General features: G+C 40.2%; 1 protein-coding gene across 1 annotated transcript in view; it reads left to right on the top strand.

The window, feature by feature from the left end:
- The first annotated feature begins 488 nt into the window (after nucleotides 1-488).
- Nucleotides 489-14,819, top strand: part of RPAP1 (RNA polymerase II associated protein 1) — a 72,866-nt gene continuing 58,535 nt past the window's right edge. The window contains exons 1-5 of the mRNA XM_081936279.1: nucleotides 489-629; nucleotides 1,689-1,926; nucleotides 8,192-8,337; nucleotides 10,088-10,180; nucleotides 12,960-13,119. Of these exons, the coding sequence (XP_081792405.1) occupies nucleotides 1,737-1,926; nucleotides 8,192-8,337; nucleotides 10,088-10,180; nucleotides 12,960-13,119 (589 nt within the window). The 5' untranslated portion in view covers nucleotides 489-629; nucleotides 1,689-1,736. The remainder of the gene's footprint in view (nucleotides 630-1,688; nucleotides 1,927-8,191; nucleotides 8,338-10,087; nucleotides 10,181-12,959; nucleotides 13,120-14,819) is intronic.

Below are 14,819 nucleotides of genomic sequence, written 5' to 3'. Positions count from 1 at the left end.
TAAGCTCATCTTCATCCATCAAAGTAAGGAGAGGTAACCCTGAAATATTGTTTCAGATCTCTGCACTGAAATTCAAAGCCTCTACCCTGGATAAACTTGACGATGTCTGCATCCCATTCAATCAGGATTTGCTATGAAGACAAGTTTTCAACCCCAATAAGTGGTATTTTATATAAGATGTCCTGCCCCTTAGAAACCGATGGTAAATGTTTGCCCTTGCTAAATCTTTTTAAGCCTCTGTTGTCAGAAATTAGCATTCTTTAATACATTTGAGCCCGACACTATAATTCCCACACCCACTCAAAATTCTCCCCAAAGCATTAAACAGACGATGATCGCAGTCACAAAAACACCACGTGCGCCCCTCGATGAGCAACAACTCTCGTATCCCGCCCCTCTCCTTCGCTCACCAATCACGAGAGAGCCGAGAGGCGTGGCATCATCCTAAGGGACGTCACCGGAGAGCACCGCCCCCCTTTTCCCCTGACTTGCGCGCGCCTTAAGATGACGTTCTTCTGCGCGTCTAATTTTGGTTTCTAGTGGCTCAGAGCGTGAGAACGGCGAAAGGCGGACGAGCCCGGGAAAATCCGGGCGGGTGACCTTAAGAGAATTTTGTAGGTTGAAGGAAGGTAGGTTGAGCCTCTAAAAATTGGCTCGCGTGGTTATTCTGGATGGAACGAAGGTTTCCTTTGATTCCAAGGAATCCCGGTCCTTTCTTTAGAAGGAGGCGCGAGAAAGAAGGACCAATTTTTCGTACTTTTGTTGCTATCTCGAAATAGCAACCCCAGCTGGACAATAAACTTGCTCCATTCACTCCCTCCCGCATCCCTTGATAGAGAATTTTCATTTTTCATTTTCTTTCACTATTTGCCTTAGGTATGCCATCAATTCTTTTTTAAACCGAAGCAAAGTCCCAATCCTTTCTTTTAGAAGGAGGCTCATGAAAAAAAGGATCCAGGCGTTTTTTTTGTAGAGTGAAAAAAAAAGATGGTAGTTTTGCTTTTTCATTCTGACAACAGAATTGGTTGCAGTAAGAGGCATTGTGCAGGACAGATTTCTTTCCTGTTGTGCTCCAAGCCACTAAAACACATCTGCCAGGTGTACAGAAATAGCCCCTAGACACCCTTAACTTTACTCACACAATTAATTTGGTACTGAAATATAAACATGTTTCTTCTGTACAAGGCTGGCTATCTGCGCAGTAGTGACTTATTGAAGGCTTATTGCTTAAGCCTTTTTATACCCTGCTGTACTTTTCCTGACGTACCCTAGCTCTTGAGATGTGGTTAGTGCTCCTTCTGCTGAGTTTGAAAGCTATACAGGAAAAAGTGACCCATTCTGTGACAGCAGTCTGGAATAGTCAGATCAAAAGGATATACCTTGAAATTCTGGCTCCATCCTGAAATAGCAACCCCAGCTGAAAAATAAACTTGTTCAATCCACTCCCTCCCCGCATCCCTTGGTGGAGAATGTTACTGTAACTTACAGAAAGTATTTAGTGCAATAATTTTTGCATGCTTTCATTCTAAACATCTATCTCATCTATGATGGTCTTTTAGCACTCTTAAAATTGGGTATTAGCAGTGATATTCTGGGGGTGGCAATAATGTGATATAGAATTGAGATAACTCATAAGCTGTTTTCCTAAATAAAATTTACATTTTTCTTTCTTTCACTATTTTCCTTAGGTATGCCACAAATTCTTTTTTAAACAGAAGCAGAAATATAGAAATAGGATGTTGTCAAGGCCTAAGCCTGGAGAGTCAGAAGAAGATCTGCTGAGATTCCAGAATCAGTTCCTGGAGACTAAATCTTCCCCAGCAGTTAAAATAGTAAAGAAAGCAGATAAAAGAAGAGGAGATGTGGACAGAGACAGTGATGACAGATGCCCATTGCAGTTCAGTAGGGATGTCGTGATGCTGGATGGTATGTTCCTTTCAAATAATTTTATGCAGATTATTGACAATGTTAAAAATGGATATAGCCAAAAACGTGTCATCTTGTTTGTTAGAAATGTTATATTTTCATGGCATTCTGATATGGTCCTATCTACATTTGAAATGATAAAATTCCTTATGTAGTTTAAGCCTTCCTTCCCTAATCTAGAATCATCCAAATCTGGTATACTATAGCATCTGACTTCTTTCTTCCTCTTCACATTTATCTTCTTGGTTGAAGAGTCTGTTTGATTTCATCTGCGCTTGCCATTTCATCCTATATAAGCATTGTTACAGTTGAATTTTACAAGGTACATGTAATCTTTTAGTTGGTTGAGGCAGAGTTTTTTGAGTCATTCCTTTAGCTGGTACTTTATGCATGTAATTCTAGAGCTGTTCTTGCAATGGTGGTGTTACTGCTATGTACCGTACTACCTGGCCATCACCACTGCAGATGTCATTTTTGCATTTTCTCAGCAAGAAATATATCTTCATTTATCATTTGATCTCTGCTGTGGAAGTAATTATCATTCTCACCTGTACAATATGGAAACCCTATTTACGTGTGTTTGATGCTGGCCAACGTTTTACTCCATACATTGCTACCAGTCTGATGACCATTTAGTAGAGTTTGGATTTCAGGAACAATATAGAGAAATGTACTTGTTGCATAGAATATGAGTAACTTGGGGCCACTTCATCCAGGCAGCATTTAGTTATATTTGTCATTTAGTAGCCTGTCATACTTAGAAGTATGTATAACTCCAGGTATTTGAATTATTTTATTTAATTTGATGCTATCTTTCTTGAATATACCATTGTCAGGAATTTAGGATATTAAATATTCTTCATATTGAGTTTTATTCTAAAGTCATTTAGATGCATATCTCATTCCCATATTAATTTTTCAGGTTCCTTTACATTTTGCTAGCAATTATGACATCATCATATATAATAAGTCCATTAGTGTTGTAAGGTCTGGTCACAGTGTCGTATAGAGAATGAAGAGCAATATTGAGAAGGTAGATCCCCGGAGCACACCTATGAAGATTAAAAAAAGCATTTAAATGTCTGGCAGCATTACTTACTAAGCTGGTAACATTGTGGTTCAGCAGATTGTGGTTCAGTCCTGAATACATTATACAATCTAAATGATAGCTAGATAAAGTCATATGACATTTGGCTGAATGCTTTTTCTAGGCCTGTGAATGCCAGATGTGTGTGTTTTCTTGTGTTGCTCCATCAGTAGATCAGCATTTGTTTTGTGAGTTTTTCCAAAGTTCTTCATAGAGCCACACTGATTTGACAAAATGGGGATGTCTCAGAAATGTGCATCTAATATATATTCAAAAAAAATCATGGTGAGGTATAATAGCCAAGTTGGCTCGTACTTTGAGCAGTGCTATTACATTACCTTTCTCTTTCCTGATTCGTATTTTTGTATAGCTCTGCCAGATCGATTTTCTTCTAAATTTTGTTGAGCGTGGTGAGTTATGCTGCTCTTTGTGCTTCAAGTAGCTTCCAGATTTCAGCTGGGATGTTACCCAAGCTAGTCACTTTGTTGTTCCTCCTCTTGCAGATGGTAGTTAAAACTTCTTTAATACTGATGGAAAGTAGCAATTCAGAAACGGGGTCAGTTTAGTCAACAGTGGAAGAGGGAACTGTTTTATGCAGCTTATCTCAAAATAGTTTCTACATTAACAGTATAGGTCTTTTGGCTGTTCTAGCAGTCATCTGTTCTTATCTTCGATATTGATGACTTGCCCTAAATTTTGTGTGGAGCATTAGCATGTTTTAGTAAGGTAGTTGACTTTCTTTGTACCATCAGATTTCTCTTAATTGGTTATATAGATCTTGGTAGTGTGTACACTTTGCAGCAGTCACTTTGCAGCAATTTTTAGTTTCTGATATTGCTTGTGATTATCTGCATTTGTGGTCAATCAGATTTTGTAGCTATTTCTTTTTGCCTCAATGGCCTGATCCCACCATAAGGTTTGTTTATCAATGAAGTATTAGGCAGATTTTTCTGCTTCCTAAGAGGGCTGCAGCACATATTTTAATATGTCTAACTAGCCTATTCCAAATATTAGTTCTTGTTTTGATGAAGTTTGTAGTCAATATTCTCAGTGAGATCTTTAGCTGGTCCCCATGTTCTGATGATTTGATCTGATAGGAGGCCTTATAGAAGCTATAACAGTGGTGTCAAACTTGATTTCATTGAGGGCTGCATCTGGGTTGTGTTTGACCTCAGTGAGGGAGGAGTGGGCATGGCCAGTGTGGGCGTGGGGAACTCGACGTCACTCATATCAGAGGTGCCTGTGGTGGCCTGAGCACTCTGCCAGAGAAAACAGGCTCCCAAGCTCCGTTTTCAGCTGCAATGGCCTCCTGCAACCCTCTGCCAGTGAAAACGGAGCTTGGGAGGGCCGCATGCAGTCCTCCTGAGCTCCGTTTTCACTGGCGGGAGTATTGCAGGCCAGTCCTTTGCTGTTTTCAGGGTGGCCCCGCAGACCAGATCTAAGCACCCCGTGGGCTGGATCTGGCCCCCGGGCCTCGGGTTTGACACCATGAGTTATAAAATAGATCTCAGTGTCAAACACTAGTAGTCAGTGTTGAGTAATTATAATTTCTGAAAGAATGTTTTTGGTATTCATGACTGTCTTTAGCATATGTTTCTGTGCTATTCTATAGTCAATTTGTATTGCTTGATTTCCATTCCTGGAAATTATGAGGTACTGCATTTTTTGGAGTATAAGACGCACCAGGATTTTGAAGAGGTAAATTAAAAAAAAAAAAACAGTTTTTGCACTCGGCAGACCTCCCAAACCCTTTGCATGCCTCATTTTTTTGCCAAAAAGGGGCATGCATAGCCTTTAGGAGACTTGTAGAGTGCTCCTGGGGGCCGGGGCAAAAATGAGCAAAAAATAGCCTGTTTTTCACGAAAACGGGCCCAGTTTTTTGCCAAAAAAAGGGCATGCATTGCTTTAAGAAGGCTTGTAGAGTGCAGCTGGGGGGAGGGAATGAGCAAAAACCACCCCTTTTTTTGGCAACAACGGGCTTGTTTTTTGCAAAGAAAAAAAAAAGGCCATGCATAGCCTTTAGGAGGCTTGTAGAATGCTTCTGGGGACTGGGGGGGGGGGGAAACGAGCAAAAAATGGCTCATTTTTTGCTTGTTGTTTCCTCCCCCAGCCCCCAGGAGCACTTTGCAGGCCTCCCAAGCCCTCTGCACGTCCATTTTTGTGAAGGGGGTGGGGTTTCGGGAGGCCAAAAATGCTGTATTCAGTGTATAAGACGCACCCAGATTTTCACCTTCTTTTTTGGAGGAAAAAGGTGTGGCTTATACTCCCAAAAATACGGTAGTTACAACCGCTGTGTCATAGGCTTCAGCATATTCCAGGGGACTTGTGCCATAAGGACTGCCAAGTCCTTATCCAAAATTGATCCTTTACTTTACCTAGCCATCCAGTCTGTAGCACATAACATGAAATAACTGTCAAAGTACAGGTATCCATGAATATTAGATCAGGGATCCCCAACCCCCAGGCTGTAGCCCACTACCGAGCCATGGCCCATTTGGAACTGGCCCACGTGAGTGGCCGGTTGGCACATGCACACGCACAGCTCGACATGCATGAGTAGCAGGCAGGTGCGCACACAAGCACACAGCTCAACTTGTGTGAGTGGTGGGCTAGTTTGTGTCTCCCCTTTTGCCCGGCTGCCAAGCCATAAAGGTTGGGGACTGCTGTACAAGTAGTCCTCGACTTACAACAGTTTGCTTAGTGACCATTCAAAGTTACAACGGCACTGAAAAACGTGACTTATGGCCGTTTTTCACGGTTAACAACCTTTCCAGCATCCCCATGATCATGTGATCAAAGTTCAGTCGCTTGGCAACTGGTTTATATTTATGACACTTGCAATGTCCCAGGATTATATGATCCCCTTTTGCAACCTTCTGACAAGCAAAGTCAATGGGGAAGCCAGATTCACTTAACAACCGGGTTACTAACTTATCAATTGCAGTGATTCCCTTAACAACTGAAGGAAGAAAGAATGGGGCAAAATTCTCTTAATAAATGTCTCACTTAACAACAGAAATTTTGGGCTCAATTGTAGTCATAAACCGAGGACTGCCTGTATTAGATCATCAGAGATTGGCTTCACTTCAGTTACATTGCCCCCGTTTCTAGCTGATGATAACAGGCACAACATTTTGTTTAATCTTTTCGTAGTAAATGAGCTTGTAACCTCCTCTGATATCTTTGGCTTTATACATTGACTAACATTGTCTCCTGAATAAATGTGACATTGGCTAATTTGTGAAAATGGCCTGCTAATATGTCTATATTGATGTTTGCTAGTCAAATTTTATATATAGGATCTTGCTATTTTTGTTTTTATTGGATTTCAGGGTGGATGAAAATCGATGATTTTTTAAAAAAATTGATTGTTTAAAAATTTAAATCGGATTTTTAAAATTTATATCAGATTTTTTTTTATTTTTATCAAATTTATTTTAATAAAATGCCTTTGGAGTAAAGATCTATCTAAAGATTGTTTTCTATTTAAGATACATTAATAATTTAGTTCATTCAGCATGAAATGGAGCTTAATTATCTACCATGAGGCTGTATATTCTGCAATATTTACATTTTTGGCAAACTCATTCAATGAATCCAAGCTCTGCAAGCTAAATAGGAAACCTTCATTTTGTTTGCAAATAATAATATTAAAGATTCTAACTATCAGCAAGAATGAGTCCTTACATTTAAAGACCACCTGTCATTTCAAATCCATCATGGCAGCGCCTGTTAGCGGGCATCCACCCACTTGCTGCCCGCCACGCCCCTCACATTCTTGTGTCACTACCGCATCACCAGCCATCCCATTAAAGTGAATGGGACTGTCGGTGAGTCAACAGCGGGTCAGAGGAGGAGCCGCTGCAGGACAGAGATGACAGTTGCTCTTTAAAAATTATTATTTAAGTCGAGTTGATTTAAATCAAGCCTTTTACTATGATTTAAATCAAATCCACCCTGTTGGATTTGCTTCTTTAGTCTACCTTGCCTCGGTAGATAGCCTTGTATTTTAGCTATCATATCCAGACAATAGCATACACATCATTTGTGGGGGGATGCTCATGCCGTTTGCTTGTGAAAGTAAACCATCAGTGCATGGAGTTGAGAGATTTATTCCACAGCCAACTTGTTACAGATGCCGAGGCTGTCCACTGATGGTCTACAACACTGCTTATGTATCTCAAGATGGACAGTGATTAATATTTGTGTGTCTATCTATCTATCTATCTATCTATCTATCTATCTATCTATCTATCTATCTATCTATCATCTGTCTGTCTGTCTGTCTGTCTGTCTGTCTGTCTGTACGTACCAGTGTGAGTGTATGTATTCAGAAGTTTGTTACCTCCAAGCAGAGTAAACCTGTGTCTTGCAAAACCAATAGCCCTAGGTTGACATGTCCTCCATGCATGTATCAATCCCATGTTAAAGCTAACCCAGTTAGTGTTATCCGCAAACCTTGGGACAATTAATTCTGCGTTTTAATTATAAAATTTGTTAAAATGCTTAAAACAAAATCTCAGTGGTCTTCATTAGGTGATCTTAGCTGCAGCATTTTGAGATAGGGGGAAAAAAAAAACATTCCCCCCACTTTCTTCATCCCATGCATGATTTCATATTCCCAGTCCTGTCCCTGCTCACCTCTCCCCCCCCCCCCCCAAGCTTAAAAGTTCTAAATGTTCTATAACCTTTCACCTCAAGGAAAATCTCTGAATCCTCTGATCGTTTTGATTGTCCTTTGATATAATTGCATGCACTTTAAATCTTTGCAAAGTGCATTCTAATGCCACTTGCTTTGCTTCGATTTGAACTTTCTTTCCGAGAAGCCTACATCAGCCGGTTAGTTAAGAACCCTGAGTAAAAATTGCTTTGGCTGAGTTCACTTAATGTGCTGAACCACAATATGATCAACACGAGTTTGCTCAGTGCAATGTGTGCACTAGGTATAATGTTTTGTTAACTATGGTTAGTTGCTATCATAAAGAAGTGGCTATGGCTTCTTCAACCAATCATGTAATAAAAAGCTGGGTTCGTACAAAATGTTTGCTTCTTAATTTCATATTGCTCTAATCAATAGCACAAGTTAGTTAAAATTCATTTTTCATTTCCTATCCTTGGAAGAAGAAACGGCTGGATCACTGATTTTCTACCTGTTCGTTATTTTCTTTGGTTTCTCAGATTTTCCAGATGTTCTTCCACCTTTGACACCAGCTCCTCCAAAGAAATCCAGATTCAAAAATGCCCATGTCCATTTTGATGAAGATCCAGGGAAGCAGATGGATTGTAGTGATCAACACATCACAGCAGTCTTAAGCAAAATCATCGTACGTCATATTTGTAGAAACCATTATAAAAATAAACATTACTGATGCCATGTTAAAATAGCAGTAGCAATAGCACTTACACTTATATACCGCTTCATAGTGCTTTACAGCCTTCTCTAAGGGGTTTTACAGAGTCAGCCTATTGCCCCCAACAATCTGGGTCCTCATTTTACCAACCTCGGAAGGATGGAAGGCTAAGTCAACCTTGAGCCTGGTGAGATTCGATCTGCCAAACTGCTGACAGCTGGTGATCAGCAGAAGTAGCCTGCAGTACTGCACTCTAACCACTGCGTCACTGCGGCTCTTAAACCGAACCATATGCTCTAAAAAAAAAGTAAAGTGAAATAATATGTTATCAAAGTAATGCAATCATTCTTGAACATCTAAATTTTGTAAGGTATATAAGATGTGCATATTTGATCACGCTTTCTCATTTTCGTTCAATTTATAATTCAATCTGTAAATGTAAATTGGGTTGGTAGTAAGAATTTTTTTAAGATCTGGCCACTGGATCTATAAAATCTACTAAACCATAAGGTTGGCCTCTTGCTAGCATTTGCAGTGACATATCACTGGCATGTTGTTCCAAGCTTAATAGCAGAGATTGGTATTACCTTTGCTCCCTAGGATTTCTTTAGATGGAGGTGCATAACGTTGACTTTAGAATATTTTGTATGACCAAGAAATGTTTTCCCACTAAGGTGCCCCTTTCCTAGGTTGTCCTTAGATAGAACATCTTTATGGATGTAAGATGAAGATGGGGGAAGAGAAATTGATAGTTTTGTTCAATGGGAGTTGTTCAGTGGGAATTGCTTTGTGAATCTGTAATGTTTTCTGCCTGAAGCATAGCCATGGCACAGGACCTAGTTACATGCAGGATCGCATCCTGCCCCATGCATCCCTACGACCAATCCGCTCACACAGAGAGGGGCTTCTCCGGGTGCCGTCCACTAAACAGTGTCGGGGGGCGACACACAGGAGCAGAGCCTTCTCTGTGATGGGCCCAGCCCTGTGGAATGACCTCCCCCGTGACATCAGGATTATTTCCGATCTCCGCTCCTTCCGTGTACAGCTGAAGACCCACCTCTTTCAATTATCTGGCCTGGCTCAACCGTAAATTTTTTCTTATTCCTCCTGACAGTCCTTTTAAATTTTTTAAATTTTAAATTTTAAATTGTGTTATTATAATTGGGGTATTTTAACGGTGATTTTTAACTGTCTAATGTGATGTAACTTGTTACCTCCTCCGTGCATGTATGTCCTTGTATATATGTATGTTTATGTGTTTGTATATATGTTTTATGTTTTATATGTTCTATTGTACGCCGCCCCGAGTCCTATCTGGAAAGGGAGCGGCTAATAAATTCAAATTTATTATTATTATATTATAAGTCAATGCTTAATGGCTATGAATAGCTGCCTGTTTAGTTTTACAAGCAGTCCATTCCTAATCAAGGGGGAAGCGAGAATGTAGGTGGCCATGAAAGTTATTTAGGGTCTATTAAATTCTCACTGAAGAAAATTGCATTTGAATCATCTGCATCTGACTGCATTCCAACTCTTTCTGCTAGGCCAGGTTTGTCGAAACTTTGCAATTTTAAAACTTATGGACTTCAGCTCCCAGAATTTTGAGAGTTAAAGTCCACAAGTCTTAAAATTGCCAAGGTTGGATACCCTTGTCCTAGGCCGTACTAACTATCATCGTTTGGATAAGTAAGACTCAAACATGTAATCTCTTTATCTGTGGCAGGAACATGATACTAGCAGTGCCAAGGTGACAGTGCCAGTGTTCACTGGTGATCCATTTCCCAAAGTTTTTCATCGATCTGAAATAAAAACGGAGGTGAGAAAAATCAGCATCGTATTAAACAATTTGCTTAACTAGTTTTGCCTCTTTCCTTTTTGTTCTACTAATTTTAAGTTTACTTTTTAATTCTGAGTTTTGTGCTGAGATTCAAAAATATTGTCCGCAGAGGGATATTTATTATGTTCTTTTGTTGTGATACCGTTTCATGGAGAACCTAAAGTTACTTCAGTTTTGAAGGTAGCTGTGATGGTGTCCTGATTCAGAAAACCTGAGCCAATTGAAAGGACCAACTAAGGAGGGGAAGTAGAATGGAGGAGCTACTGTGTCAGGAAAAATGAATATTGAGAGTGAGATTAACCATTTGGTAAATTCCTATCTAGCTCCATCTGCTCCAGGGTGTCTCTGAAGTACAGTATGTATCTTCTACAGAAGTGTTGGCAAACCTTTTCAGCGCCAAGTGCTGAAGTGGGAGCACATGCACTGGGGAGCCCAGAAACCGGAAGAGCAGTTCCCTGGCACGCATGAGCTTCCAGTTTCCAGTGTGCTCATGCATGCTGATCACCTGGTCTTCCGGTTTCTGCCGTGCATGCGCACGCAAAGGCTAGCTGGCTGAGGCGCACATGCACGCCGGAACCCAGAAGAGTAACAGGCGATGGCTGGCATGCCCAGAGAGATGGCTCTGCATGCCACTTACGGCACACGTGCCATAGGTTCACCAGCACAGTTCTACAGGAAAATATGGTGATAGAAAGAGAGATAGATAAGGAATAAGAAAGGCAACCTGGGACTTTCTAGAACTGCAACTCCCACAAATCCAAGCTTGCATGATCAAAGGCAAGCCATTATAGGAATTACCCTAAACAGCCAGAGGTCATGATAGGAAGAGGGAGCCAGGTCTGTCAGGTTGATTTATGGGGCAGGAACTCTTATGTGCACTGGAGTTAAATTTGTTGGATTTTACTGGATTTTAGCCTAAGGTTTGAATCCTAAACATTGGTCAATCTCCTTTCATTGAGCTATGGATTACAAAATAAATGTTTCTATCTTTAGGAAAGAGCAATGAAGAATTGTGTTTCATTCCCTTATATCGCAGCTATCTAAGCTTTACTTGAGTTGTAATTAGTGCTTTGGGGTACTGAAATGCCTGCCTCTGGATACAAAGGAGGTGATTCCTGAAGAAGATGCTACTGCAAAATTCATTGAAAATGTTTATAATTATCGAGTCATCTTTATAAATAAAGATATAGGAAAGCAGAGTTCCTATATATTCCTATTAAGACATCAGAGCTCAGATTAAACCCTAGTAAAAATCCATAGGACTGTACTATGAATCGAAGACCATATATTAGTATAGGTTAAAAAAGAGAGCAAATGTTGATAATACATACTGATGTGACTGGATGAAGTGGCAGGAAATTTAATGAGTTGCATATGGTCATACAAGTGGGATCTGTAAGAAAAGCCAGAAGAAATAGACTAAGTTAGACTATTCTGTCCTCTAGACATGCTACACTCCATGACCAGTTTTTTTGGAATATACATTTTCTATATGTGCCTTAAGCGTTAATACTAGGTTTGAGGTTTCCGTGGTCTTGCTGCCATCTCTTTCTTATACATACCTTGTCAGACCTGGAAGCCATCTTTTTCACTGGACCTTCGGGCCTGCCACATTTTCTACTGTGGGAAAATGGGAGTGGGGATTGTATGGAGTTTGGGAAATATATAGTCTAAATAATATTCCTTTCTCAGAGAGTCAAGGACACTTTGGCCTGCACATGGAGAGGCGTGACTAGGAGGCATCTCCAGGTGGGGCAGTGCCTGATTGGGCCATGTGATGGACGTGTGGGTGCTGGGCAGGGACTTGAACTTTCACTTGGGTGGGGAAAACCTGGAAGCTTTCAGTTTCGGGTTTTCCCAGATGTGCCAATATGACATCTCTAATAAAATGGAACTTTCAGGAAACTCAAGCCTCGGAGTCGTCTTTCGTTGGAGGTGTTACTTGGAACCCTGGCAGTACCTATACTTATACCCTGTTTCCCTGAAAATAAGACCTCCCTGGATAATAAGCCCAATCGGGCTTTTGAGCTCATGCACTCAAATAAGCCCTCCCCCGAAAATAAGCCCTCCTTGAAAATATTGCAACACAGCAGCAGCCACGCTTGCCGCCTCCTGCACCTCAAAAATAATAAGATCTCCCTGAAAATATTGCAACACAGCAGTAGCCATGAGGTGACCATGCTCGCTGCTTCCTGCACCTCACAAATAATAATACAATACAGTACAATACAATAGCAGAGTTTTCAGACAGATGGCTATCCAACATCTTCTTAAAGACTTCCAGTGTTGGGGCATTCACAACTTCTGGAGGCAAGCTGTTCCACTGATTAATTGTTCTAACTGTCAGGAAGTTTCTCCTCAGTTCTAAGTTGCTTCTCTCCTTGATTAGTTTCCACCCATTGCTTCTTGTTCTACCCTCAGGTGCCTTGGAGAATAGTTTGATTCCCTCTTCTTTGTGGCAACCCCTGAGATATTGGAACAATGCTATCATGTCTCCCCTAGTCCTTCTTTCTCTTAAGATCTCCCTGAAAATATTGCAATACAGCAGTAGCCATGAGGTGACCATGTTCGCTGCTTCCTGCACCTCACAAATAAGAAGACCTCCCTGAAAATAAGGCCAAGCACATATTTCGGGGGTCAAAAGAAAATAAGACCCTGTCTTATTTTTGGGAAAACACGGTACCTTTACTTAGCCCACTGTAGCATAAAAACATGGGAAAACAGTGAAGTTTTGATTTCCTGTCTTGTCTTTCTGCAGATGAAATCAGCACCTGTAAAGAAAAGCATCTTTGCTCAGAAAATAGCTGCCAAGAGGGCAGCTAAAGGGGATTGGACACCTCATATTGCTGTTCAGCAGTCAAATTCAAGACCGATCGCGTCACATACTTTGGAGGTGCAGATCCATGAGGAAAATGCAGGTGAATGTTATGATGTGCTCGGAAAGCCTTAGAGATGCTTATGGAGGTGAACATGTGAGAACAAACAGCTCTTAAAAAGTGGGTGGTTTGCCTTCAAGGTCTCTTTGACGCTGTGGGTATAATTTTGTGCACACTTACTGAACTTTGTGTGACTTATTTCAGAGTATAAACCCGGTTAAGACTATAAATTAATCCAAAGAGCTGTAAATAACCTGCATTAGAGAAAGTGGGGCAGCCTTTGCTGATTGTCATGCTGAGATTTTTGTGGCATAGCCTTTCTTTTTATAGGAGAATTTCCTCCTGCTTTGGGGATCACTGCCTTGACACGTAAGCAGTTGTCCTATTTTAATCTATTTCTGATTGCTACAGTCCCTCCTAGCTATGACACCTAAGATCTCCCAATCTTTAAGCTAGCTCAATTCCTTTGTCTGAAAAGGGAATTTGGATTTAACCTTTGATAAATTAATGCAATTCCATTTCAGATTGTAATCCGAATCCCAAATAAAAATTGTATAACTGGACAAGAAAGGAGCGAGTAAAGTGTTACATTGCATTTAGATACAATGGTTTAGCTATGTATTGTCTCCTTAAACACAACACAATTTCAGACTTTCTTCCTCACTAAGAAATTGCATTCTGCCACCCTGCGATTTTTATAATTTAGATTTGCCCAACTCACACTCATTTTACATCTATACATATTATTGTGTAGAAATTAAAAATTAGGGAAATGTCAAAAATCAAGCAAAATGGAATAAATGTAACAGAGGAAACAAAGATGCATTGTGAGACAGAACACACCAAGTAAATACCCCCTGAGCCATCCCAGAGGTTGGAGAAGAGAAAACAATTTCAAGGAGAAGAGAAAAAAAATTCAAGGATCATTTAAAAGATTTCAAGTTGGGGCAGTCTGAAATTCCCTGGAGATGTTGTTGCAGGGAAGAGGCATTGTGATAGAAAAAGAAGAGATAAAAATGAAACTTTGATCTTGGGTTTTGATGGTTAAATAGGTTGTTGTTACAGAAATGGCTAGTACTAACTTTGTATGTGAAAAGTTGAGATTATAATCTTATTATGTAATTCACTGCACTGAAAAAAGTCATGCTATTTTGTTTCTTTTCCCTTCCCTTACTCTATTCCACTTCCCTTTTCCCCTTATCTTCTATTGTCCTTGTTTTCATTTGTATTAAATTAAACATTTTCTAAAATAAAATGTAATGTAAAAAAAAAACCCATTTGCAACCTCCGCTGGCTTCCCCATTGTCTTCGTTGGAAGCGATCAATAAAGATCACCAATGGTCATCATATGATTGTAGGACTCCATAACACCATAATTGCAAGCTGTTGCCAAGTACCCAAGTTGTTATCATATAATCAGGAGGATGCTGTGATAAGCACAACTACGAGGACTGGTTGTAGGTCCTTCTCATTTAGCACTGTCATAACTTTGAACAATTGCTGAACAAGTAGAAGTTAAGTAAGGACTATCTCTAGTCAAAATTTAACACTACAAGTGTTTTTCTTGGGGTAAAGCTTCCTCTTCCAACTACCATGTTTCCCTGAACATAAAACCCAACTGCAAAATAAACCCTAGCATGATTTTTCAGGACGCTCATAATATAAGCCCTATCCCCAAAATAAGTCCCAGTTAAGATTGTCAGCCAGACTTGATGCATTTAGTACCGTATTTCCCGGAAAAA

The sequence above is a fragment of the Natrix helvetica genome (assembly GCF_964273705.1).
Source record: "Natrix helvetica genome assembly, chromosome: 1".
In the NCBI taxonomy this organism is placed as follows: Eukaryota; Metazoa; Chordata; class Lepidosauria; order Squamata; family Natricidae; genus Natrix; species Natrix helvetica.
Note: the sequence above shows the minus strand (reverse complement) of the source record. Positions and strands in the feature narration are given on the sequence as shown.